This window comes from Phasianus colchicus, chromosome 2 (assembly GCF_987193195.1).
Source record: "Phasianus colchicus chromosome 2, bPhaCol1.hap1.1, whole genome shotgun sequence".
Lineage (NCBI taxonomy): Eukaryota > Metazoa > Chordata > Aves > Galliformes > Phasianidae > Phasianus > Phasianus colchicus.
Genome location: NC_143437.1, coordinates 66,130,521 through 66,157,716, shown reverse-complemented (window position 1 = coordinate 66,157,716; position 27,196 = coordinate 66,130,521). Strand labels below are relative to the sequence as shown.

Here is a 27,196-nt window from a genome sequence, read left to right as displayed (position 1 = left end):
AGGAAGCCTTCTCATAATCCTGCACCTTATAAGTATGGCCATGATTGGTGATGGCCGTGATTCTGTAAAATGCATTTAGATCTTTCTGGGTCACTACAAGGCATTACAAGTACAAATCATTCAGAATTCCTCCACTATAAGAAAGTTCCTGTGTGAAAGGCAAATACTAATCTTACTTTCATCTGAAACACACACATGGAACTGAAGTCTCTTTCTTAACATCATCCGTAGAGCAAGGAGATCCCAACCATTCTTAGCCAAGTTAATTGTTATGGAGAAAATACATGGGATTTTTGGAATAAGTTAACTGTCCGTGAAACAACAATTGTTTGGAATGAAAATACACAGATTAGCAAAGCACACAGAAAGCCACTTTGAAAAATACCAACGTGCTTCAGCTTGCACTCTTCATGTTGTCAACTGAAATACTTGAAATCCCCCAACGTCCAGTGGAAGGAAGAAATAAGACGACATTTAGCTTTGGAATGCAGTAAAATAGCTTTCCTTTTCATTCTTTCTTACTTTTTGTTTAATTCCCAGAAAATTAATCTGTAGGATTGTCTCACTAACAACAAATCTCAACAAGTGCCATCAGTGTGGCATAATAGGATACTTTTCAACAGAGGTCAAAACCTAAAAGAACCATTCCATCTATTCTGTTTTCTGTTCTATTTTGATAGACACATACCCATGAATATCCTCGTGGACATTTTAAAAGCTATAATTTCAACTCTGAGGTTTTGCAAGCTTTGTTTTTTGTGGTATAAGCTATCATAAACATCCTGAATATAATTACAACTGCAATTTTGTGGGCTGTATTTTCCCTGTTTGTAGCCCAGAGCCAATCTTTACAAAAACTTTTCAGCACGCTTATTTGATTTCAACTTTTTATTATTATTACAAATGTATATTATTTTATTAAAAAAATTCACACTGAAGCAAAGTCAATTTCATTTCATTACAACCAAGAATATAAAATGAATGCAAGGGACTCATAGTTCGGTTTTAACAGTCATTTCAAGAGTGACATCAGGACAACTTAAAAGCAGTAAACTCTTAACTCTAGAATGAGAAAAGTATTCCATTTTGTGGTTTCGTGAGCCCATCGGCATGGGCACTGCTGGACGTGGCCACCACAGATGGAAAGCGGCAAAGTTTTGTGGCAGCACGGGGCGCATACGCAATAATTCCTAATGAAAGCTACAAAAATGAAAGATGCGTGCATGAAATCATTAGAAAAAAGTAACTGAGTAGAGACAGGCACACTTTCACAAATAGTAAACATGGGAAAATACAACTAGAACGATTTGAAAAGTATACTACCTTACGTATATAAAAAGTTCTTTAAATTGCTGTTAAAAAGGACACGTTCTGTCCACATTTTGTGTAATACTTTTTAGTGTCTACACAAGACAAATTTTTAAAAAAATTAAATAGTATTAATTTACTACTAAATATTTAGGAGATAACAGTGCATTAAGGACTTTTTTTCATATAGTAATACACATCGCTCCTGTCCGGCGACATTTTTAGAAGATTACGTATGGCCTTATGTACAATACATTTATTTAACCCTAAAACAATTCTTTGCTTAATGGTGTTAAAGTACCATTCCTGAAGATTATGAAGAGGAACTAAGCTTATTATGTTTATATAAAATATTATACAATTTGAACACTTCTAGCTTCCGTCCACCCCTCCCGCTCAGGATGCTCTTCCCTCCCCCTCCCCAGATACAGTGTCACAGATACAGTGCAGGACTCGCAGCTCTCCCTACATCTCTCCTTCGTTGTGCAGTCTGTGCTACATGAACTTCGCCCATGTGTACCAGGCTGCTATTCCATTCCCAACACAGCCACTGCCTCTGAGCCCCAATGGGAAAAGCTGTGTTCAGTGGCTCACTCTGCCGCTGTGCACGCAGGAAGGAGCCAACATCCCTGCTGGCGTCCCTCGCCTCCCTGGGTACCAACACTCAACACTTTGGTGAGGGAACAGAGCTCATGGGCAAAGACAAAGCTGGGAAGTACTAACCAAACTGCACGGGCAAAAACTAATAGAAAAATAACATGGCCCTGACTTCCCATGACACACTATACAGTTCGCTTCTTCAAACCTCATGAGATTACCCCTGAAAAGCAAGGCTTCTTTCACTATGACTGCCAGCCACCCCAAAAATACACTGCAAACTCACAAGAAAAGGCAAATTAGTTCCCAAACAGAAGACAAAGAAACTAGCATAGCATGCACAGCGCACATTTTCCAGCAGACACCTGTGCTTGCATTCACTCTCCATTCAGTTGTTACTTTGAAGGCGATGGAAGAGGTCAGCTCAGCTCTTTGCTTCTACACAAAAACTGGAGGGGACTGGGGTATGGCCCATCTGCCCGGGCCAACAAACACAGATACCAGTTTGGTTTGGGCAAAGGGCATGGCAGCTGTTCTAGAAGCTGGAAGCACACTCAACTGAAGGACCTAACACTGCTGTGAAGTTTCACACACTACACAGTTTAATCTACACCACGATTTTGCCTTGCTGGCACAAGAGCCCAGCATAACCCTACAGAAACAAAACACATCTCCCCGCTACTATGTGATCAGCTAGAGGTCACAGCAGGGGAAGGAAACGTTGGTGATTGTAATGGAAGAGAGAAAAGGATATGGGCAGAACTGAAGGCTTAAACTGGGAGTAGACAATATTTTCTCTTCCAATGGTTAACTTCCAGAAATGTGTAATTCAAGTCATAAATATATATTAAAAATGATACTTTACAGCATTGGCCAAATATCCATCAGCTCAAAATCCTTCATGCTAACATCAGTAAGAAGTGGGATGTTTCTCTTATGGAACGAATGGAACCTCAGGTTCACTGAAATAAAATAATTAAAATCAGTCCTCTCAAACAGGTTACTGGAGTAGATACACACACGCAGCACTTCAAGAGCCACGCATTAGAAGTATCTTTTGGGAGATTATTTTTCCCAGCAAACAACTGCATTTTTTTTCCTTCCAAATTGGTTCATTTCATTTCCATCACCTTCTTACCCATCTGATGACAAAAGCAGACTTTAGTCTCTTTTCCAGAGAAGCTGGGAGTTGTCAAAGCCACGTGATGATGGACATGGCTGAACAAGCCAACTGCTCACTAAAGGCATGAAAACAACACATTTTTGAGGGGGAAGGGGACAATAAAGTTGACTGGGTCAACTTTAATAACCCAACAAAATCAAGTTCCTGTCTAGCTGTGCTAAAAAGCATTCTCCTCAGAGCAAACAGATCCACCTGTCTTCCTAGGTATAAGCACAACTTCAGTGTGAATGTGTGCAGGTAAGTACTGCAATATTTACAGAAGAGAACACAGTATAAGTGGTTGTAACATTGACTATTCACATATAAACTCCTCTGATTACACCTCTTCTCTGGACACCGACTTTAGAAGCTCGCTGATGTTACATTGTTGGCAGCTTTCTAACGGCATTAATGGTTTTTCCAGGTTTTCTGCAACAAGACCTCCTTATTTCTGATGGCCAAAGGAAAAACGAAGCTGTCCCAAATTACATGTTGCTTCTCTCCGAATAACTGTGGTTGCTGAAGTTGGACAATGATTCTCTGATCACGCTTCTGAAAGCTGCTTATTTACTGGGGATTTTCTGCCAGCTACCCATCCACTTACAGTCCTTAGGCACAATCAAAACATGTTTGCTCTAGGGAAAAAGAAACATTTCAGTGCAATCAAGCGCATCTGGTGTAACTAATCTGGGTTAATCACAGCAATGTGAGGGACACAGAATATGCATCACCAACATGAAAAAGGAAGAATTTTCAACATGCTTTTCAAACTGCACAATAATTTCTCTTAATTATCAATCTAACATAAATTGACTAAATGTATTCGTTTTTATAAGTCTCAGTATTTCTGTCATACTCAGGAATGTGAAAGAGAAGCTACATTTATAGAACTCTCACATATATTAATCAGCTGCTTAACAGAAAAACAAGCCATCATCCACATTCCTCCTGAAACTTGAGGGCAGTAAATACGTTTTCTTGACTATTTTGGTGTCCAGCCTGGGAAGACATTCCATTTTTCTGTTCCAACAGATCCTGAAAGCATCTCCTTTTTATGTGACAGTCATGGTTTCATTTAAAACTAGTCAGAGCACGATCACTGTGATTTCAAGAATTCAATGTGAATGAGTTAAATAATATCAGCAATCTTCTGTCTGGAGTTCAGTCCAGTAGCATGAGGCGTATTTGCTGCTGCAGAGACTTGGGTCATTTTTTTCTTTTTTCCTTTTTCTTTTTTTCTTTTTCTTTTCTTTTTCTTTTTAAGACCTCGCCTGAAAACTAGACTAATAAAAACAGAATAGTAAAATACTCTGGAACAGTAAAATTTTGCTGTTCTTGACATCCATGAGCAAAACAGTAATATCCTGTGAAAATAACATAGTGCTTTAAAAAGGTGCAATATACCTGTATAGCTAAACTGGTTTGCCTAGTATAAAACTAACTATGTACAAGCTTGAAAGCCTGGGAGTTCAAGATTTTAAAACTTTAAAATCCCATCAAAGAGATTGAAAAGACAGATTTATGGCAATCACTACAGCATAAAGGAAGGTGCACCAGGAATCCTTCAAAATTCCAAAGGTTAAAGAAGTTAAGTGCTGGGTTCAGATCAGAAGGGTTCATTAGAGTAACCACAATAGAGCACATGCAAGGGCAGGGAGGAAGGAAAACTTCACGAAAATCTCCTTTATGGCATTAAAGGGGCAGGGAAAAAAAAAGTGTTCAGTAAGTAAAGTTTTCCTTTTGCAATCGAGAATTTCAGTTCTGCATCATAGTTTGTATTTTTGGTTCTTCTCATCATCACAAACTTCATATTGCTGGAGTCTTCTGGCTTTTAGTCCATTCCTTTTTGAGTGCAGTCTGTTAAGCCTCTCAGTACCTGTGAGACTGGTGAGATTGATGATACTGAGAGCTCTGCTGAGATGATGTGGAATAGCCCATTGTACTCTGGGACTGAGAAGATCCCTGAATGTTGCTTTGGTAACTCAGGCGTGAGCTGGAGTGCTGGAGAAAAAAGAGAATCAGAGGGATCAGGGAAATGAAAAAACAGCCTGTTAGGACTGTGCAGCACAGGAAACTTTTAACCTCTCTGAAACTCATTAAAATCTGGCTGTTGGAGAAACTAACTGAACAGTATTACTGTTTTAAGTCCAACAAACAGGTAATCAATCTGATCTGTAACCAGCCTTAACACAGCCCAGAAAATACAACATGTCATCAGCAGACATTTAGAAGTACAGCACGTGCACATCAATTATTTGAAGTTCAAATACACAATGAACGTGTCCAGTAAGACAGGACATTTGTCCAGGAAAATGATGATATAAAATATTATAATTTTAGGTGAGTCTTTCAACCTGTTGCCTTAATTACTGGAAAACAGCTGCTTAATCATGGGCATGTGTGTGTCCAAATTTATATGTATGTGCTAAATGTTTTTTTCCTCCATTGTCTGAGACGTTGGCTAAGAGGACTTCAATTTCAGCAACCCAGGTTCATGGATAATTTGTGACCTCCAGACTGTTTAATCTGCATGTTTATAATCATGCTATTCCCTGTCAAGAATTAATAACAAGTTGCAAAATCACTTTGTGCAAAAGGTACTGCTTAATGGATGGGAGACTCTCTAGCAAGATAAATCCTACAATCCAATCCACAAAAAACGAGAGTCTACAAAGCAAAACAAAAAGACATCTATTCACAGACAGCAAGCCATTTGTTTTCAGCCAAGTTAAGTGCAGGCTTTCACTGTCTAGGGCTTGGTTCTACCGTCTATGCCTTAGAGTTATCAGAAAGACTGTGTCAAAAAATGATCATCTAGAAAGAACATTAAAATCCTACATTCTGATTAAATATCAAGATCAGGAGTTATGGAAAACATCTGGAAAATGTGAGTTCTGAAAGGAAAGCCCACAGATCAAGTGGGTCTGTAAGAATACAACATTCTTCACAGACCAACCATCAGCTCGGTGCAGGTAAGAGACAAGTCAGTGGTCTCATCTAACCATCAGATCCCAACTAGGAGTGCTATGAAAATGTCTTGACAGCTTTCCAGCCAGATGAAGAAGAGCAAGAACCCAAAGTTCAGGCACTGTCAAAACATTTCTTCCCTTTCTTTTCCTGTGCATAGCTTTATATCTTTAATTTCACATAAACTTGAAAACATACTAAAACCTAAAAATACTGCATTTTTTTCCATGCTCTGTTTAAAGATAGAAAATTGAAGGTTGATTTCAAGTTGAAGAATAATGATATAAGCGAGAGATAACTGTCTAATCTTCCAGACCACTGTATCAATATAATATCAATATAATCAATATCAGCATTACTTGTTTGCAAGGGTCAGTTGGGGAGAGGACAGTGCAGCTTTGAAAGAGATATCTCTCAGTGGCACGTATGCCATCAGTAACCAGGCTGTGCTTGGCCTGTGTAATTAGGATGTTTACCAAGTGTTTGAAACATGATTTGCCACAAAATTTTGCAACTTTTAACAGGAAAAAAAAAAGAATTATGATAAATACTGTGATGATATGAGAACTGGTTCTGGATGAAAAACATCGCCTTATCATGTTAAGCAAAAAACCTAAGGTCATATAAGCAATGTTCAGTCAAATTTAGGAGAGAATTCCCATTGTCATTTGTAAAAGTAACATATATTGATGTTGACAAATCACAAAAAAATTCAACAGAAACATCAGATAACCAGCTAAATGAAACTCAAAGCAAAGCAATTCTTCCTCCTACTTCTGAGCTGGAATATAATGGAGTAAAATTGATGCACAGGACTACAGGAACACATTCACCTGCTCATGCTTATTTTTATTCTGCAGAAGAGGAATTATTTATTTATTTATTTAGAACTAAGTCAGACTTGGACAAATTGCAGACATTCCTTTCTGGAACAGAAGACTGTCAGCTAGAATTTAAGGGCAGACAGCCAAATACAAATTTAAAAATGGATAATCAGATCAGACAGTTTAGCAAGTGATGTAAAGGGAGCATACAGATCATTATTTTGCTGCCTGTGTTGTTAAATTCTAGAAGGAAAGGGTCATGGGAGGTAAAAAAAAAAAAAAAAAAGAAAAAGAATTTAACCATCTCAAAAAAATATTAGATTTAGACTGCTAAAAACTTGTAAGGTGGAATCTTGCCAACAGTTTGGAGAGCTGTGTAAGGAGTCTGTAATGGACATCATCAAATGCAGCATATCAGCTCTCAAAATACAGATCAAAACAGACCAGCCATAAATACTATTAGTCAGACAGCTGCAGTGATCAGTCCAGACTTCAAGCCTGCCTGGAACTTTTCAAAAAGGAAACCTTGTTGTCTTTACCCTTGCATTGCCCTCAGGATCTGTGTGATCATTTGTAATTAAAAGAGTAAAACAGAAATAGGAGAAAAATGTCTGGCACTGAGAAATCAATTGTGTGTGGAGGAGGTATGGGTGGAGATCCAAAGCAATTCCAGAGCTGCTTTGTTTTGTATTAAAGCTGTTTATTTTATGCTTTTAGCCTGAATATGTTTCTTAAAGGTGGTGTACTCTTGAAGGTTGGTAGCAAACAGAATCCATAATGTGCTTTAAAACATAACTTTACTAGCTACCTTCCTGTTAATCTGCTTTTGACTCATTTCTCACAAGTACTGAAGAAGCTGGCTGAATCAACTCTTTGGACATTTAGTGTCACTTTTTCAGAGGAAAGCATCATAAGCATTAAGCAGAGACAAACATGCAAGTCCCAAAACAATTCAGTGATACTTTTTTTTACGTATGAATGCTACTGAAGTGGAAAACATGGAATCTATTCAACTCTGGCCACAACAGAAATTAGGCATGCTGATGCCCTGCTTCAGCACGATTCATACCGATGAACCAAAACTTGTGCTAACATGCATTTTCTCTTTAATTTTAGAAGTAAATTTAGTAAGATATTGGAACAAACTACAGAATCGCTCCATATGTGAGATGATACGAGGTAAAAGAAAGCAGAAACCAAAGGGAAAAGCCTGGCTCTACTTTTGATTTGCCTCCCAAGATCTGCCTCTCACACAGGATTTAACCTTGCCAAGAGCCAAGTATTTTGAATGTGATATGATGCAGCATTTGCATTCATGAAATAGTTTCAGTGGCTTCGCTAAAATTATTCTCAAAGAAATGCACATACTTAAGTGCTTTCCTGGGGTGGTTGAGTCCTCAACACTTAACGGGATGCAGCAGATATAACTTGTTTTGTATTGGAAATTACTAACCACAGCACAAAACCTTTTTACTGCCCTAACGTATCAGAGCATACCTGCTAAGGTTACAAGGAAAATTCATTACAACACGATTTTTTTTTTTAACTGCAGCGGGGAACAGAGAAAACGACATTTTGCCTCCACGCAATCAGAAACAGCAAAAATTCAAGAGGTACCTGATAATCTGAAGGCATGACAGGCCCGCCTGAGTTAGCGCCTGAAGGCCCTATGCGTGGTTTCTTGTTTGGAGGCACCTGGTTGAGGCTGGAGTCCTGGCTGTGCTGGAGTCCTGCACCCGCGCCCCCTCCGCCCGCACCCGTGCCCCCGGCCGTCCCATTGGTTTGGGTGCTGTTCTGCTGCTGCTGCTGCGGTTGCTGCGGCGCGGCCTGCGGCTGCTGCTGAGGTGCTGTTTGCTGCTGATGTTGGTTCTGCTGCTGCTGATTCTAAGGGAAGAAAGAAGTGACACGACACCGTCATTTGCTCTGTACTTGTTTGTGATCCTGAGGGAGTCGCTAAGCCTGGTGCCACCGTGCTGCTGGAAAGGCAGCAGGCCCTCGTGTTTGCCAGGAAAGCACGGCAAGGCCAGGCAATGCATAAGATGCACTCCTGTGCGCTCCTGCATGACTCAAATTGGGGTATGTCAGTTGTGGTTCACTTCTTTCTGTTGTTTTGTTTTTGTTTGGTTTTGTTTGTTTGTTTTAAACAAAGCAGGCTAGACTAAAGCTGGCATGACAGCCTAGTGATTGCTGCAGCTAGGCAAGCACTTAAGCCAGAGTAACAGGGAGCAGGATGGAAAGAGCTATTTATAAACACCTAATGGGCAGAATCAAAGCACCCCCAAATTTTACTAGTTCTCAGTGGCATATGTGGTGAACCACGGTATATTTTCTTAAGTGCTTCAACAGCCCCATTCACTTAGAACCAAAACCACTTTTCCAACTTCCACAGATGATGCACTGCAATAATCCAAAGGAGGCTGGCACTGTTACCATCAGAAAAATAAGCAAACGAAGACCAGGAACATTACATCATTTCTTCCAGTTGCAAGGAAATTCTTTAGCAGAACCAAAAGCAGGTTCCCATTACCCTTTTACTCTCTTTCACTTAAAAGCACCTTGGAAGCAGTGGTACACTGGGAACACAGGCCAGCACGGTGCCTAGCTATAGGGTCTGAAAATCTTACAGAAACAGGGGAAAGCAAAAACCAACCAGAGAGAAACAGCTGAAGATAGAAGAGAAGGACAAAGATGAAATAGGAATCTGGCACGAGAAAGAAAAGAATAGCAAAGGAAGAGAAGTCAGGCAATTAATACAATACCATGGTCTAACAGGAAAAGAGACAGAAAAGTGTCACAGAAGGGAGGAAAAAAAGTTAAGGAGAACACGGGACCAAAAGAGTAAAATATGCAACTCTTCTGGTTTCAGAAGCTATGGACTGGAAAGAGTATTATGGTCTAGACAGGTCAGAAAAGAAGCAAAATTGCAACTCTGCCCTCCATGGTTAGACACTGACAAGGAAATACAACGTGTTTGTTTTTGAGCGCTACAAAAGACTCCTCCAAGAGAGGAAGCAATTAAGAGAACTGCAAAGAAAACTTTGCTCCTAATGTCAGGTATGCATCTTTCATCACAGAAAACTCTGCAATTTTCATGTTTTCAATTAAAAATCCCTACAGTTAAGTCACCCCCCCCAGACAATCACAGTGTACCGCATGGGAGTGTCGAACATTTCAGGATAGTCTTTTTTCCCTGTGATATCTGCTTATGTCACTCTCAAAGTTTTGGTACGGCAGCCTTTAGTACAACCTCACGTTATCAGTTAATCAGAAATCATGACAACCAATTGCCACTAGCACTGAATTGTTGATGCTCTCAGTCATGGCAAGTCATTTTAGTTATCTCAGAAAAGTGACATGAAAATCTGTATCTGTGTCACTCATCGCAACAGTTTCCCAAGATATATTCAGATCAAATTTGCAATGGTATATTCATTTAAAATTTCAAAGAAGCTTTGCCCCTTCAAGGACTTCTGGATGACATGCATTTCCATTCCACACTGAGCAAAACCAGTAATATATCCTACCACTAGTAATCCTCAAATGCCATCTCAGTCAGACTCCGTTTCTAGGGAGATTTAAACTGTTAAGAGTTTAAATAAGAGTTTGAAACAGGCTTGTCATAGAATGTGTTAAGAAGCAATTTGTCTTATAATAGCCATTTGAGCTTCGCATACCAACAAACACCAAAATAAGGCAATATCTGTGCTAGATTCTGAGATTTGTATTTTCATATGGATGTTGGGATGTGGGTGAGGTGGTTGCTACTGTGAGAGCTGAAAAACTGCAATTTTGTAAATTATGAAGAGATGTGGCAGGAACTCATACAATTAAGGACCACCATTTGCAATAGGTCTTATGTCTGGCACTTTGGACACTCACACAAAATTTTCTTGACTATTCTGAGGTTGTTCTTCCACACAGCTACTACTTCTAGTGTCCTGGTAGAGACTGAAGTCTACTCTGACAGATTCTGCCTGGAGTCTAACTGTACCACCTTAGCACATGGGAACAGCTCACACCAGCAGAAATACCTGCAGATCAGCCTAGTTCACAGTGGTTCCTAAACAAAAAACTTCTCTAAAGTGATTAACGTATGACCACGTTTCATTACTGAGACACAAATTACTAAAACTAAATTCTGGTCCTGCCTAGAAAGGAACCAAAGAGAACTTGCCTAACAGAATGCTTTCATTTTGTTTCACAAACTCTTGTTTCAGCTTTGCTGACTAACAATTAACAACTTTGAAAAAAGGAAGTTTGTGTTAAAGGTTACTCAAGTAAGATGCAAGTTCCAAACAAACAGAGAACTGTAGGTCTCCAAGGTACACAAATATTTATTTTAAAAACAAATCATACACTATAAAAAATAAACAAAAAACACTTTTCACTTGCATCATCATCATAAACAAAGCACGATACAGACTCAGTCTGTAGAATATTCTTTACTTTCACATTTTCTGATGAATCTGAGAACAGATTCAATGAGTAACACGTAACTTAAATTAGCTACGTGGTCTGAAAAAAGTTTTATTTGGACCGTATGTAAATACGTGACTGTCCCCAGCACTCTCAAAGATCACTTACACAATGACTGTTTTGAGTATAAACATTCCATTGTTTTTTTCCTCTCAGTACTCCCATGAAAATGATATTTACTTTTAAATACACTAACTTCACAAAAGCCAGAATCATTTCATAAGGCTTACTCTTATTTCTGAAGTTGTGAGTTAGATTAATGCCAGTAACTACAATACAATCAAATCAGAATCATGACTTTCATTGTATTTTTGCTTAGGTCTGTTTCCTCTCTTTGAAGAACTATCTGGACAAAAAAAGTCAGGACATTACCACTTGTTCTCAGTACAGAAGCATCTACAACATCTGTTCTGAAAACAAAATCTTCTGTCTGAAATGTATTTTTGCAGGCACACAAACTCAGCTAGTTTCTACCATTACAAGGAAAATGAGAAAACAGAAGATACATGTAATCAAAAGATTTCTCAAAAACAGTAATGGTACTTCTCTGTACCTCTGTCTGAGGTACAGCCCTCAGACAATTACATTTTATGTCTGTTTTCTCCACATTTTGCTACCTTTATGTTACAACTGGTGCCTCACTTATGGCAAAAATAAGCTGGTTCATACGCTATAGTGGTATTGTCCTGCCTTCACACCAAGATGGGACAATCACTTTTGTCACATAGCACAGCTGAACCACACACACAAAGCAAGTTAGATATGCTGCCAACACACCAAAATTTACCACACACGCAAACATGTTCTTACTTATATCTAAGGAGCTATGGGAAAGGGTATTCAGAGTAGATTGTCACTACAGAATAGCTCATGCTCTTTATTGCTCTTTTGTCTGAGGGCCCTTAAAACACCATCAGGAAACTGTGTGCAGATGGATTAAATGTTCTGATGCAATGCCAGAAGGCTGCCATTATTTACTTGAGACCCTGACAACCACAACCAAGTAGTTCAAATGGCTGGATGCATGCCAGTTATACAATGAAAATTCCATTATTTTCTTGTGATCACAACACATTTTCTTTGTGTGATGCAGGATGAGGTAGGCAAGGTTCTCCTGGAATGACAGTGACTGAAAGCAGGCAGCTGCTGACAAAACTCAACTAGCTAGCTCAGTGCCCACAGATCAGGGGAAACTGGTGGTGATACCACCCAAGACACCCCAAAGTCATCTGATACTTTTAATCTTTTATTTTACCAGTTAAAATGTGGAAGAAACATAACTCTTCCTTATTTCATACTTAAAAAGGAAAAAAAAAAAAAGGAAGAAAGGAAAAAAGGATAAAAAAAAGTTATACCTTATCCCCTTTCTCTTCAGGTTCATCTTCATTGAGGAATTCTCGTTTGGGATACGGAATCTGACAGCCAGCAAATACACTAGAACACAGCAGAGACACAACAAATATGTACATCTGACATACTTTTATTTAATGCTATATTAAAGATATGAATATAATGCAATTTAATTTCTGTAATTTCATGGCTTTGGTTTCCATGAGCGAGCAGCACTGAGAACACTTAAGGCAGCAGAAGATACCACAGCTGATCGTGATGGCAAATCTCCTTGCTGTTGGCATGAGGCCCTCATTTAGAAATCATGGTTTTGCTGAACAAGCTTGAATGCGAGAACGACCACTTGTTGCTTCAGATGGCAAAATACAGTGCTATAGCAGCCAGATGTTACACAACACCTGGTTGGAGCACGCATGCTCATTGAATAAAGGGCCTGATCCAAAGATAAATAATGTTTTTTCACAGAATGGCCAGGGCAGGAAGGGACCTCAAGGATCATGAAATCTCCAACCCCCCTGCCACATGCAGGGCCACCAATCTCCCCATTTAATACTAGACCAGGCTGCCCAGGGCCCCATCCAATGTGGCCTTGAACACCTCTAGGGGGCATCCACAACAATATTTTAAGAAACACAGAAAGGCCTGGATTGAAAATAAATGATCTTTGAGGTCCTTTTCAATCCCACTGCCATGGGCAGGGTAGCCAACCACTACTTGACTTACAGTGGTCTGAAATATATTTGCCAATCATGACTACACAGTTATGCTCAATTAGCTTCTCAGATCTTGTTTAGAGAAAAAAAGACAGCTTCTAAATTCATGTGGCTAATAGGATTTAGAACATGCCTTCACGTTTATGGCAGATAATTCATCACAGTGTCTTACTGTCATTCGTGAGGAGCTATAGTTCCACACAGGATAGTCCCAGGTAAACACTACACAGAAAATTATTGGTAGATGCTGACCACTACCAATTTTTTAAATTTCTGTGCTAGTTGCTGAAGGCATTTAAAGTAAAACAAAATCAACATGGTGTTATTATGTTATTATATAAAGTTTCTTAACAGTGCTTTATCTAGTAGCATTCTGGTTTATCCAAACTGAAAAAGTAAGAGGAAGGAAAAAAAACCATTAGCTCAGCTAGACTTCATTTGCACTCCTGTGACTGTTCCCTTCTTTCCATGTTTGTTGCCCGCTAGCTGAGGAAGCAGTGAAAGCAAAGGTAGAAGTTTCCTGCATTCAGATTTTACAGATCATAATGCTTTGAAAACTGGGAAGAGAAATTGAAAAGCGAAGTTTTGTCACTAGCAACTGCACATATCATTTGAATATTTCCTCACTGTAAAATATACAGATATATAAAATCTGTACTCTCAGGCCTTCCAAATAAGAAACCTGTGGGATTTGTGATAGCCATTGACGTCTTTTCTCTCCTCACATTGTTATGATCCTGCACAAAAGGGCATGGGAACAGACTGTAGATCAGAGAACTGCCCTAGGCCTAGGGGGAAGCCCAATGAAACCAGGTAATGGAAAGCAGAGCTCCATAAGGCTGTGCAAGGCAGAACAGAACAGGGAGCCAATTAATTCTCTAAATACTGCAATAATACTGGCTTTGATAGCACATTCAGAATTACAACACTTGTGTAATAGGGGGTTAATGCTCACAGGCAGTCCTGGCATCAGTAGGTACAGAATCTTCAGGTCTACGTTAACAGTTTCTACTGAGCATGCCAGAACTACCACTTCTTGTGGACACATGCAGACATCTGTGAATTTTAGAGCTGTCATCTCATATCAGGGATTAGCATTTAGCAGAAAGACAACCTCCTTGAAGAGCAGAGAAGTGAGAATACATACTCTGATGTAGGCAGAGGATCCTCTTGAAAGTAAGGGTCCTGCAAAGCCTGCTCTGAGGTAATTCTCTTTGTAGGGTCCATAGTAAGAAGTTTCTGAAGCTGTAAACAGTAAAAAGAGCAAAAAGTTTATCAAACTATCACTTTCCAAACTTGCAACTTACGTAACTGTTAAATTATCCATGGCTTGCCCAGACAAGCCTAAACTATCATTTCTTGCTGAGCTAAGTTCCCAAGAACTAGAGCGCATGTTCCCAAGAGCTACAGAACACTGTGGCCGCAAATGTCTCTCACATAAGAAACACTTAAGGGCAGCTTGCAGTATTAATTCCTAAGGCTGATGCACTGTCCTAAAGCAACATTAAATTCATCTATTACATGTTCATAAAGCATAATTCCTAAATAACAGTGGGGTTTTTTTTGTGATGTGCATAACTTTCATACTGTTCTATAGCACGACACAATAGGAAAAATGTGTCAGGAGAGACTGAATATGATCAGGACTCTACATTTCACTTAGAGTCAGAAACAATAAATCTTCATCTCTCTCATTAGCAAAATTCCACTCATTCTGTCACTCACACAGGTTCCAGTTCCACACTAATTGGTACTGAGAAAGAGGAGGAGCACACTCTTCCCTCTTTATTGAGCTCAAATTATATAGTACGTATCCTGCTCTCACATAATGCCCTCCTAATTCAAGTTAGCAACAAAAATAAAATTCCTTCTGCAAAGGGTATCTTAGTTCAAACTCAATCTTCCATGCTTCCAACAAAAATACTCTGGATATCCAGCAAAAAAAAAAAAAAAGCACTATATATCACCCTCATTATAAAACTACCTCCAAACATTGTTCGTATCCTCTGTCTTACAAAGAAAAGGCTACTGTACCACAACAGAAAATCTAAAGATATCCAGAATGTTTAAGTGATCTGCTCACTCTTAATAATTCCCCTCCAACCCAGATGATATAATGAGTTTCCTCATTCCAGGTGGTGCCACAAACAACACCACTCTAATTGAGAGCCCTGCCTAACAATGATGCTACTTGTGAGCCAGTTTTCTTTCTCTAGTTTTCTGTAGCTTCCACTGTTTATATGAAAGTGGATAAAACAAGTTTGTATTCATTTTGCTTACAGGATAGCAACTGCTAATACAACATAGAAAGCCCGTGAGATTGGACTTCAGGGTCTCATTCTTCTCAGCAATTAGACTCTGGCTGGCCTGACACGATAGCTATAAATATAATGTTTGTAACTTTTTCCAGGGCAGCAAGGAAAGATGCACTTTCCTAGGGAGAAAACATTCTAACTTTCACATAGACATTAACACTCAATGTCAGTCAGCAGCATGGCACAATATCCTGTTTTTTGGTAAGAATCACTTGCCATCCTGCACTGTAATGAGAAGTATCAAAATAGGTGTTCGTGACCTGTGCAATCTTATTTAGAGCTCTGGCAGGCTCACCTATTTAAGAACAAATTCCACCTATGTGGTCAATAACTAAATCACACCTGCTCAGCCCTGATTATTAATAGGAAGAACTACCTTGGCTAAGAGAACTAAGTCTTCTACATGATGTTTAGAAAACAGCCCTTAGACTTCAGAAAATTTCAGTTCTCACCCTCATTGCTATATAGAGGAATACATAGGTTACCAACTATTTTTTTTAGTTATCTAGCAATAACCCTGTCTAACTCTCCATGATGAAAAGTTCATTTTTTTAATATACATTTTTGTCACCTTATGGCTAATTTTGTACTCTTCAGAGATTTGATTAATATTTTCCCTTGGAAAAGTGGCCCACCTGCCTTCAACCTGGTGTTCACACGATTAATTAGCGTTTCCTTCTTTGCCCTTCCATAAAAGCAGGCTTTCTGGTGGTTTTCACCTCTAGTCAGAAAGCAGAGAAATTCAAGTGTTAATTGTTACAACTGTGGTCTTTCCTATTAGACTTTTCCTCAAGCTTATTCCAATTTGTGTCCAGTAAGCTGAGTTTAAGAAATGTTCATTTTCGTGGAACCTCAGACTTCTTCTGTGAAAGTTTTCCTTCATGCACACATGAAAAAGTTTGCAGTTTGTACTTACCAAAAGAAAGACTTTGCTGTCAGGCTTGACTTTGTGTTTCTCCATATATTTGATGAGGCTACTATTGGCATACCTGAAAAATATTGTTCAAAGGCATTTTTGAAATAACAGAGCACTAAGAATATGGAACTGTACCACTAATCACAAAACATCAGCCTTTAATAAGTAAACCGTAGAAAGAACTGCTATCAGAACACACGTCATAGTTATCAAGCAGTTGACACTCTAAGTATGCTTTTCACTAACAAGTAGTATCAGTAGCGTACAGATTATTTCCATAGAACATGCAACTTTTTATAGTGTATGGATAAGCTGTTGACATTGGCATATGACAAAGAAACTCAACCTGAAGTTTACACTCTAGTTTTCCAAAGCAACTCTGCTGTGCACTTTTGGTGTCAGTTTGTAACAGTTAGGTTATTGTTTCCAGCTGTAACTGAGCAGAGAAGTTAACCATTCTGTCTCCCTCAAAAGAAAGAGGATCTTGAACTCCCTAATCTTTGTCTTCTGCATTATAGCAGAGACGGTGTCACCCTTGATATCCTTTGATCTATCACCACCACTAATTTAATTAATTTAGCCAAAATACCTGGTAATACTAGAAGCAGGAAATTCTCAGATCCTACACAAGCTTTACATCACAATCTATTGATTGCATTGCCTTCTGACCACTACTGTACTGTCTCCTGATCTCTGCTGGTCAGAAGGGCTAAGGTGGTGCTTATTTATTCCTTCTCACACAAAATGAATTAAGTTATCTCGAACACCTAAGTTAAAGCAACTTCATTTGTATGTGTTTGTCACAGATTAAATGGCACTTACAATGATCCCTTCCAGAGAAATAGTCACTCTTTTGGTCACACTTAACAAGCACTTGAGAAAGAGAACATTATTCAAACAAAACAACTAATTTAAAAAAGGACAGCTGTTACGACTTTGGGACCCAAACACTCCAAAATCCCCTCCCTACAAAAAAGTTTCAGAACAATAGGAGCCAATTTCTGTCTATCTGCTTCCGTCACCACAGTGTCGTGTTATCATTACTCACGTTGTTCTCCTGAAATCTTTTTGAAGAGTTGGATATTCTGGCATCTTTCTTATGTCTTCCCAGTCTTTATCTTTGGTGGGGGCAAAAAAAGGAGAAGCATTTACAATTCTGGAAGTGAATGTTAAGGTAATACACACAAAGAAATAACCACAGTAGTTGTTTGACATTCTATATTGACCAGCACTATTGTTCCATAATAGTCAGCATTTCCAAATCCATCAAACTGACGGTTTCTTCACATCTGTGCAAACAACTCAAACCTTTAATGAAAATCAGTTACCTGCAGGGAATCCCATTACACTGAAAATGCGATCCAGCTGATCGTGATGAAAAGGATTACTTGTTTTGATGTCCTCCTGACGGCAGTGAAATATAGGTTCCGAAGTCAATAATTCAGCAAATATGCAGCCAATTGCCCAAATATCTAAGAAAGAAGAACATTCATGTGAATATACTGTACTTCATCACTCTGATTTTCATTTCAGTACAATTTCTCAATAATCTGTGTGATAGCAGTAAGGTAAAATGTCTCATTGTATAATTACATATAGTATTTTTTTAAATAATGCATTAATGTAATCATAAAAAAGAATAAAATCTGGGGAAACGTTTTTAGTGTTTTATTTTCTCCCCACAGCAAGCTTTCAAATTCTTTTTCAGGATGTACAGCAGCAGTCCAGCACTTAATGTATTCACAGTTATGGCAGAAACCTACATGATATTTGGTGAGAACATAGCTTAAAGGGCACGAAACTGATCATCAAAACAACAATGCTAATACCTCATTGAGCTATACACTGACCTAACAGTTGTATCACCTTTCAGAATAATTCCAACTAGGTAATGGATATACAAATATATAGTAATAAGACTAATAATTCAAATGCTTAGAAAAAGAGTGCAGGCTAGTTTAAACAGAGAAAAAATAGCCTAATTTTAACCGAGTAGAAGAATCACCATAGTTCTAATGACGACCACCAACATATTAAGTGTTTGCACACAATGAATGCTTTATTATGCGTCTTAAAATGAATCTGTGAATTTGTCAGTGAGAAAAAAGTTACTAGCAGGGAAAAAAAAAGGATTTTTTGCATTGACAAATATAATGGAACTGGGGTATAACACCAGAAAAATATGTTGAGATTGGTGGAATAATGAACACAGATTGCTAATTACAAGAGTGTAGAGTTTTACCTGAAAATTGAGGCTAAACTACATGGTCCTGGGAAAACTTTTGGATTTTATTAAATTAAAGAGCAGAAATATAGAAAACAGTTTATCCCTAGTTCAAAAACCTAGCAGGTAGCCTGAGTGGAGATTGATTTAATAGATTCAAAATGAAGAGAACACCAAAAGCCTCTTGGCTTTGTTACCTGCGTGCAATTATTATGAGACCCAAAAATCCCACCTCCTGTTAGTGGTGTTTGAATTATGTCACCTAAGAGACATATAGTTTCCTCATACAAGAAAAAAGCACTGATCTCTTAATAGAATCATAAGGGATGAATAGAAGAGCCGTTATACTCTCTATGCCAAAGCATGCCTGTTCCACTTCCATAATGTTACAAGTACAGAGATTGGGCTTTTAGAGGTGTCCCAGTTTAAAAGCTTTCCCACTTTCTTTATTGTAAAGTCTGATAACATCTCATTATTGGGCTTTACAATTTCAGCGGGATATAACTCGTTCTGTGTGTTACATCAATTTCTTGGGCTTTTATCTTTCTTTGACTTGTTTAAAGCCTTACCTGCATGAAAACAAGATCTACAGCTCTTGAGTTTTCATCTGTTCAAGCAGGTAATGCAGCAAATTAATCATAGAATCCACTGAGTTGGAAGAGACCCTTAAAGACCATTTAGTCCAACTCCTCTGCAATGAACAGGGACACCTACAGCTACATCAGAGTGCTCAGAGCCCCATTCAGTCTGACCTTGAGCGTGCCCAGGAATGGGGCTTCCACCACATCTCTGGGCAGCCTGTTCCAGCGCCCCAGTAATCTAATCATAAAAAACTTTTTCCTTACATCCAATCTGGATCTCCCCTCTTTTAGTTTGAAACCATTTCCCCTTGTCCTATCACAATATACTGTACTAAAGAGTCTGTTCTCTCTTTATAGCCCCACTTTGGATACTGTAAGGCTGCTATCAGGTCTCCGCAGAGCCTTCTCTTCTCCAGGCTGAACAGTCCCAGTTCTCTCAGCCTGTCCTCATGGTGGTATTCCATCCCCTGGATCATCTTTGTAGCTCTCCTCTGGATGCACTCCAACAGGTTCACAGGTACAATTCTACAAACAATTCCTCTTTCATCAAACGTTCCACCCATCAAATCCATATCTTTCCAATTTAGAGAGAAGGATATTAATGGAGGTTGTTAAAGACCTTTAACAATTCTTACTTGGGTAGTAGGCATAAGTTATGTACCCCAGTATGGAAATTAATTACTATTTGAAAAGTTGTACTTAGATTTAATAGTACCTCCTCATTCATTTTCATACTGGAGAGTAAGCCTTTTTGGAGATGACTTATTTAGAGGCCAAAGGGGTTGTAACCTCCTTAGGTACCCTAGCTTTCTGTAGGACTCACTGTTCATCACATATTGAGAGAGAGGCTGTGCCACCACTCATTATTCTACTCATAACTGCTGTGTCCGGAGTGATCTTTTCCATTTGAAGAAAAAAAAAATCACAAGTATTCTTGATGAGAGTAAATTAACTAGGAAATCTCCCTAATGCTCCTAACTTGGCAAATGTCAGAACTTAGTTCATCTTATGTATGAAGGGGCAATGTGAAAGAAGAATCCCTGTGACAATGAATTCTCACTCCTGATTCTGTGATTAGAGAGCACATCTAAATCAAAAATTCAAAAAGAAGTCAAACAACCAAGCCATTATAACAACTGAAAGTTACAATGGAATAAATCCTGATAGCTCCCAAGTTGTGATTTCACTTAGTATAGAACAAAAACTACTAGATGAGCCAAACATGAAAATATTTTAACTCTGACAAGTCATCTAGTAAGTTATAGTGCTGGAGTTCAAGCTTTTACATTTCTTGCTACGTACCCTGCAGCTTCAAAGAATTAATATAAAGTACTTAGTATAGAAAACTTGAAAGTTTAATTTCCGTAAGTAAAGATTAAACAGCTGGAAAAGGCCTTACAGCCTTGAAGCTCCAGTGGGTCAGGGTCTTCCCTTTGTGAATCCAGCTCCTATGTAACCTGATCTTGAACACATCCTTGGCACATATTGAAATCATTCTCAGAGTTAATGATTTTCTGCCAAATTTGTCTAGTTTCACCCCCCTCTTTTTTTTTTTTTCTAAATAGCTTTCATAATCTACAGTATTTTCAATATGTGGATTTTTTTTCTTTTCCTAGCAGAAATACCTTGTTAAATTTCATCAAGTTTAAGAACTTCATCAATATGAGCATTCCTTATATGTATTAACCTACCACACTGTTCACGTTATACAACCAAAAACTTCAGATCTGACTACAGAAAAACGTGTCAACAATTAGAAATCTTCCTGTCTGGTGCCATTTCAAATGTTTTCAGTCTGTGCTCCTTAATAAGACTAATGATTATAGCATCCTAATAGAATCAAATAGTCTAATCCAAATAAGAAGTACTCCCCCCTTCAGAAATTGGCCTTTACTGGGACAAAATTTAAAACACATAAGCATTAATTTTCAGCCACAATGCATTCTCAGTCTAGAGCAAATAAATCTCTAGCACAACAAGAACTTCTTACAATGCCTTATTTACAATGAAATTGTACATACAATTTTTAGTATACAAAAAGCAAAACTTTTTTCTCTCATTCCAACTTCATTCAAGAGGTAAGTTGTTTCAGTGCACTGAACCAAAGCTGAACTACATACTATATTTATTTTAACTTTATTTTTTCCCCAGAACCACTGAAAACTGGGGTCACAGAGGTCTTACAAAGTTGTGTTGGATATGACATATTTTCCAATCTGATGTCTCAAAAGGATCTTAATGAATTTACCAAAGTGATACAATCAGAGGGTTCTGTTTTCTACACTTCTCTCTGCTATCATTAGGATTCAGAAACAATCTGTGGTAAAAGGCTTCTTCCTCAGTGAAACAGCCCAGCAGGAAAGGCATTATAAGGTGGGCTGCACTGAAAATATCCACAGGAAATATTCTTCTTGAAGGAATTAAACTGCTGAAGGTTCACAGACTGGTCTGGTTAGTTTTCATTAATTCAAATGTTAACTTGATCCCTTCATCTTTTTATTTGCTCTCCTAGGGTATCAGACTCCTCACTTTCCCCAGCATTACATCAAGCTCAACTGCAAGCCAGTTTTGCTCACCGGTTCTGGAAGTAAAGGCCTTCATATCATACTCCTTTCCCTAAATTCCTCACTGAACAGCTTCCTTATGTCCTGTTCAGGACTTTGCACCAGTGAAAAATCCTTCCACTATAGAAGTATATCTCAACTATTACAGAGTGATTTTATAAAAGGAAAAAATATTCAAAAAAGATGGTCTGTTGTGGCTGGTATGCAGACCTGCCATACATACACATGGATTATGGAAATATTTTTATGTCTGTCTATATCCCAGTTTTAATACCTGTAACACTATTAGCTTTATAGGTCAGCTAGTAAATCTGAGAAAATCCTGCATGACCCATTCTACTTGAGCGCTGTGGCCAAGGAGCAAGTACAAAAGGATGCCAATATAGGGCTGATTAAGGACATGAGTACTCACATATTCTTTCCTTTCTATAGCAGAATTATCTGATTTCTGTATTTACTTTGGTATTTTGGAAACACTCTTTAAGAAAATTAAGACAATAAGATAGTATATTGAGCAATAGTCTTGATACTCATAATGAAATATCTTCTTCTATGCGTGTTAACTAAAATGTTTCATTTGAAGACAGGACAGAGACCAAGACAAAAAAAACACTTTATATTTATTAACTGTATCCAGGAAAAGAAATGCATAAATAACTCTTAGCCATTCTTTAATAAAACTCCGTTGAAGAAAATAAATTAAAGAATTAGAAAAACATTTGTTCAGCTGTAACCAGTTGCTGCAATTCATTATCAGTGCGGTTTCATTAAACAGCAACACTACCTCAATCAGCTTGGACTTTTTTTTATTTGAACACAAAGTCTAGACCATAGATTATGCCTGAAAGCTGGTAAGGGAAGGGAGTACCACATGGATGCTAGAATACAGCTTCTCATCAAGGGTTAATGCAACAAGCAGGCTAACCCTTATCTAGTTTATCACATTGTCACAGCCCAAATAAAGTAACCCAGGTCACATGTACCATGCAAAGATTCACCAAATTTCAAATCAAGGCAAGGAAAACAAATATCCCAAGAGATCAGAAATCTGAGAGGAGGCTGTGCTGGCCAACATATCTATTCTTTTTTCAAGTAAATATTGATCTGTCTAGTCATAGAATCATCTAGGTTGGAAAAGACCTTCTATATCATGAAAACCACATTTCAACCCAGCCTACCAAGTCACATCCAAGTCACCAAGCCACTAAACCATGTCCCTTATTACCACATCCATACATCTCTTAGATACCTCCAGGAATGGGGACTCCACTGCTTCCCTGGGCAGCCCATTCCAATGCCTAACCAATCTTCTCTGGAGAAATTCTTCCTGATATCCAATTTAAACTTCCCATGATACAAACTTAAGATGTACTAGGGAAAGTTGCCTCTTGTCACTTGAGAAAAGATAACAACACTTCCCTTGCTGCAACTTCCTTTCAGGTAGCTGTAGAGAATGATGAGATTTCCCCTCAGCTTCCCTTCCCCAGATTACATAATCCTAACTCCCTCAATTGCCCATCACCTGTTTTCTAGATGCCCAATCTTGTTTTCTAGACCCTTCATCAGATTCACTGCTTTTCTCTGAACGTATTCCAGCAACTCAACATTCTTCTTGTAGTGAGGGACCCCACACTAAACTCAGTATTTGAGATGTAGCCTTAACAGTGTTGTGCACAACACGGGCAACTAAGAGGATAACAGGGTGAAGTTGTTATGTGCAATATGCTTTTCAAAGGGAAGCAAAAATGGTGTCAGGTAGTGAGCCAAAAATTGACTATAAATTCAGCAATATTTACTAGCCTTTAACAATGAGCATCACAACAGAACTTGACTGAAGAACAAAATTTATGCTGTAAAATCACTGAGATGAACGCTCTGCAGACAGAAAGGATACCACACAGAAGTTGAAGGATGCCCTTTTCTCACATTTGTACTAAGAATTTAATGAATTTCAGTGACAACACCTCACAAATTTTGAAGCAACTTGAATGAAATTCTGAGTCCAGTGAAATTGACTGCAATTTTCCACAGGACTTTGGTGGGCCACTCTCTCTACAAAGACTTGTTTTAAGTTGTCGAAATATTTATTCTCCCATTTAAATTTCTATTCTCCAGTGTATCTGCATTAAACAAAGATCCTGGTATCATATATTTCAGGCTTCTGCTGTGCATTAGACACATTAATTTGTGCATTCAGATTTTAACATGCAACACTACACTTAAATTACTGTGGTGAATTTGACAACACAGGTACAATAGACTTAATATAGGGAGTGGCAGTAAGATGGAAGGCCCTAAAAAGTCCTCTTGTGCAGTGAAAATACAAATGTAAGCAAAACTTCTACCTAGGAGAATTTAAATATTTAATTTGCAGACTTTCACACTTCAAAAATTTGTCAATTCACATTCACAGTTCTGTATACAACTTCCTATTTTCCTTACGTAGCTCCCACTGCTGAATAAAACAGGCATTTCTAAGACAACCTTATCAGCAACTGTACCATAAAGCACAATAATTGAACTTTCACCAGCACTAGCAACTATTTTTTAAAGCTCCTAATAATTGCCTTTAGAAGAAAAACAAAACAGAACAAAAACCAAACCTGTAAGAATTTTCAGCGCTTGTCTTCCCAAATCCCATCTCCACCCAAATCCTATCTATTTTTACCATCAAATCAAACATACACACACACACACCCCTCTTTAGTTGTGATTCCAAGACTGCTACTGTATAAACTACAGGTTAACTACATCAGCCAGCAGTAGAGTAGGCTAGCATTCTTGAAAGAGGGAACAGAACAATGGCTGCATGAAAGCTGGCCCATCTTCTACCTCCTCCTCTTCCAGAATATGTGGTGAGTTCCAGCCATAGGTGATGTCACTTCAGGACAGGGAATTAGGTCACTGGGACAAGTGCTGAGTTCTGGTGAGGAAGTGTGATACTTACAGAAGTGCTTTTTTCCTAATCCTAAGCCTTTGGATGCATCAGAGAAGGCAGAGGGCTATTACTGTTATGACAGCTCTGGTACCTCCAAGATGCAGTAATGCATGTGCTGCTGCTTTTGTTCCAGCAACTGCAGTGCTCATACCTTGCAGGGACCAAGTGTTACTTTGGCAGGCTGCCAAAGCTTGTCAGGGAAACAAAAAAATGTTCTTTTAGTGACAACTCATCAAAAGCACACAAGGCTCTGTAGCTTGAGGGCTACGTCCCCTTCCAAACGTCAAACAAATACAGCAAGTAAAGGAAGTATGAAAGCTTCAATCACGCGGGTCACAAGAGCCTTTTAGGCTGCAAAGCACTAGGCATAACTAATACAGAAGTTGTTACCGTTTCTTTCTACAGTGAGGAAGGAATTAAGAACCAGCAAATTTCGCAACTGTTTGGTAAAACAGTACTTACAAAGTTTTTCCACACCTTTGAGTATTCCCTTTATCACATGCAAATAACGATCAGTAGTATCACCTGATCATAGGACTGGGAAGGCAGAAACTCCTGATTCCTTATTATGATTCTTCGCCATTAATTTTCCCCTCTCTCCTTTTTTTTTTTTTTTCCATTTTAGTATTGTACAATCTATACACCACAAACAGCTCAGCACATCAGAAAATCATTGCTATTTCCTGTGCTACTCTGAACTGTAGGTAAACGAGAAGACATCAGTACGTGTTCATTGCAAAAGAAATACACTTTTTCTCATGCCTAACTAAACGTAGAATTCTGTAGCAGAATATCTTAAGAAGCCAGCTGTTTTGTACATTGGAGTTCTTTGGATGTTAACTCTACTAAATACAGGAGGGCAGTGAGTCTATATTCTGCTGTGTACTCTCGCTTGGCTTGTGTCAGGAACCACTACAACTATTTTTACTAGGTCTGGCATGTCAACACCTAGAGCTAACATAAAATGAACAAAAGGCCTGCCTATCTAGGAGTCTGAGTTAGTACAGAAGACATGTGCGAAGGGTACCTGCATGGCCTCTTCCAATTCACAAGCCAAGTCAGTCTTCTCTGGGAGTTATTAAAGTTTTTAATGCCTACTCCTTACTTCAGTCAACAGAGAACACACACAAAGAAATCTTGCCTCTTAGATGCGCAGAGAGGCTTCTTTTTCCTACTCAACAGATCACTTCACAATATCTAAACACTTCTGTTACTAAGGAGTCCAAGCTCAAAGCCATTTCTAATCAGGCAGCGAGAATAACTCCTACATAATTATATGCAACTATATTGGATAGGCAACAAAATAAATGGCTATGAAATGTAATTCTGCAGTCAGCCATAGCCATTGCCAAGAAGTCTACTTGTGAAGCAATCCCAACTGTCCTAGTAATAAGTTATCCTACTGAATCAGTACCGCAGTGTTGAAAGTTTCGGTTGGTATCACGGAAATAATTGTGGCTCAAGATCAAACTGATGAATTAGCTGAAATACTTGACTGCACCTTGTTGTGATGGCAGATACTTGGGTTTCAAACAAGTTCTACACCCAACTTACGTGAGTTTTGTAGATACAGTAGTAAACACAGCACTTTAAAAGCCTTCATTACTACACTTTTTGGCTAGCGTAAAGTATTTACAGAACTAGGTTTTGTAACAGATAGTCTTTTGGATTTTTAAAGGGCAACCTCATATTTCATTCAAGAAAATAAAATCAGTCTTGTAAAAGAAGAAAAATTGAAGTACCAAGTATCCTTATGCACCAAACCAATCACTTCTTAATATACAAAAGGAACAACGTATCTGCAGTATTTCTCAAAGAATCACAATTTACCCTGACACATACGGAACGAGTATGAAGAGACAGTGGGCAAAAAGCATTTCCTAGACTTCTTCAAATGCTGACTCTTGCTTTCTCACGTCATCATTTATTTTCCATTTCCACATAAGCATCCATTATTTGCTCTGGGCTACAGAAGACACTGCAAGGAGTACTCCTGTCCCACTCAAAATCATATTTTGAACTGAGCTCCCACAATAGGTGCTTGGGGAGGAATCAGTCCAAAGCTCACCCGCCTAGTAAATGATAAAGTCAGTGAGATACAAGGGAAGAACGTGCTTGCTGTTATAAAGCCCAGTGATTATCAGCTGCTGGGCAGAACGTAAAATTGATACTCTCAGGAAAAAAGAAATTAGAAGGAAAAAAACAGGACTAACACTATTGTGGGCAGGGAGGGTTTTTTTGTTTGGCTCTTTTACATACAT

The 27,196-nt window shown here is 38.5% G+C and overlaps 1 protein-coding gene across 2 annotated transcripts in view; it reads right to left on the bottom strand.

The window, feature by feature from the left end:
* Positions 1–894: 894 nt before the first annotated feature.
* The window catches only part of CDK19 (cyclin dependent kinase 19), a 117,317-nt gene continuing 91,015 nt past the window's right edge, over positions 895–27,196 (bottom strand). The window contains exons 7-13 of one of the 2 annotated variants that reach the window (XM_090135888.1): positions 17,957–18,100; positions 17,677–17,746; positions 16,629–16,701; positions 14,545–14,642; positions 12,690–12,768; positions 8,476–8,742; positions 895–5,068 (exon numbers count right to left, since the gene is read on the bottom strand). In XM_090135888.1, coding sequence (XP_089992014.1) covers positions 4,937–5,068; positions 8,476–8,742; positions 12,690–12,768; positions 14,545–14,642; positions 16,629–16,701; positions 17,677–17,746; positions 17,957–18,100 — 863 coding nt within the window. In that variant the 3' untranslated portion in view covers positions 895–4,936. The remainder of the gene's footprint in view (positions 5,069–8,475; positions 8,743–12,689; positions 12,769–14,544; positions 14,643–16,628; positions 16,702–17,676; positions 17,747–17,956; positions 18,101–27,196) is intronic. The other variant, XM_031611115.2, reaches the window with a different exon arrangement.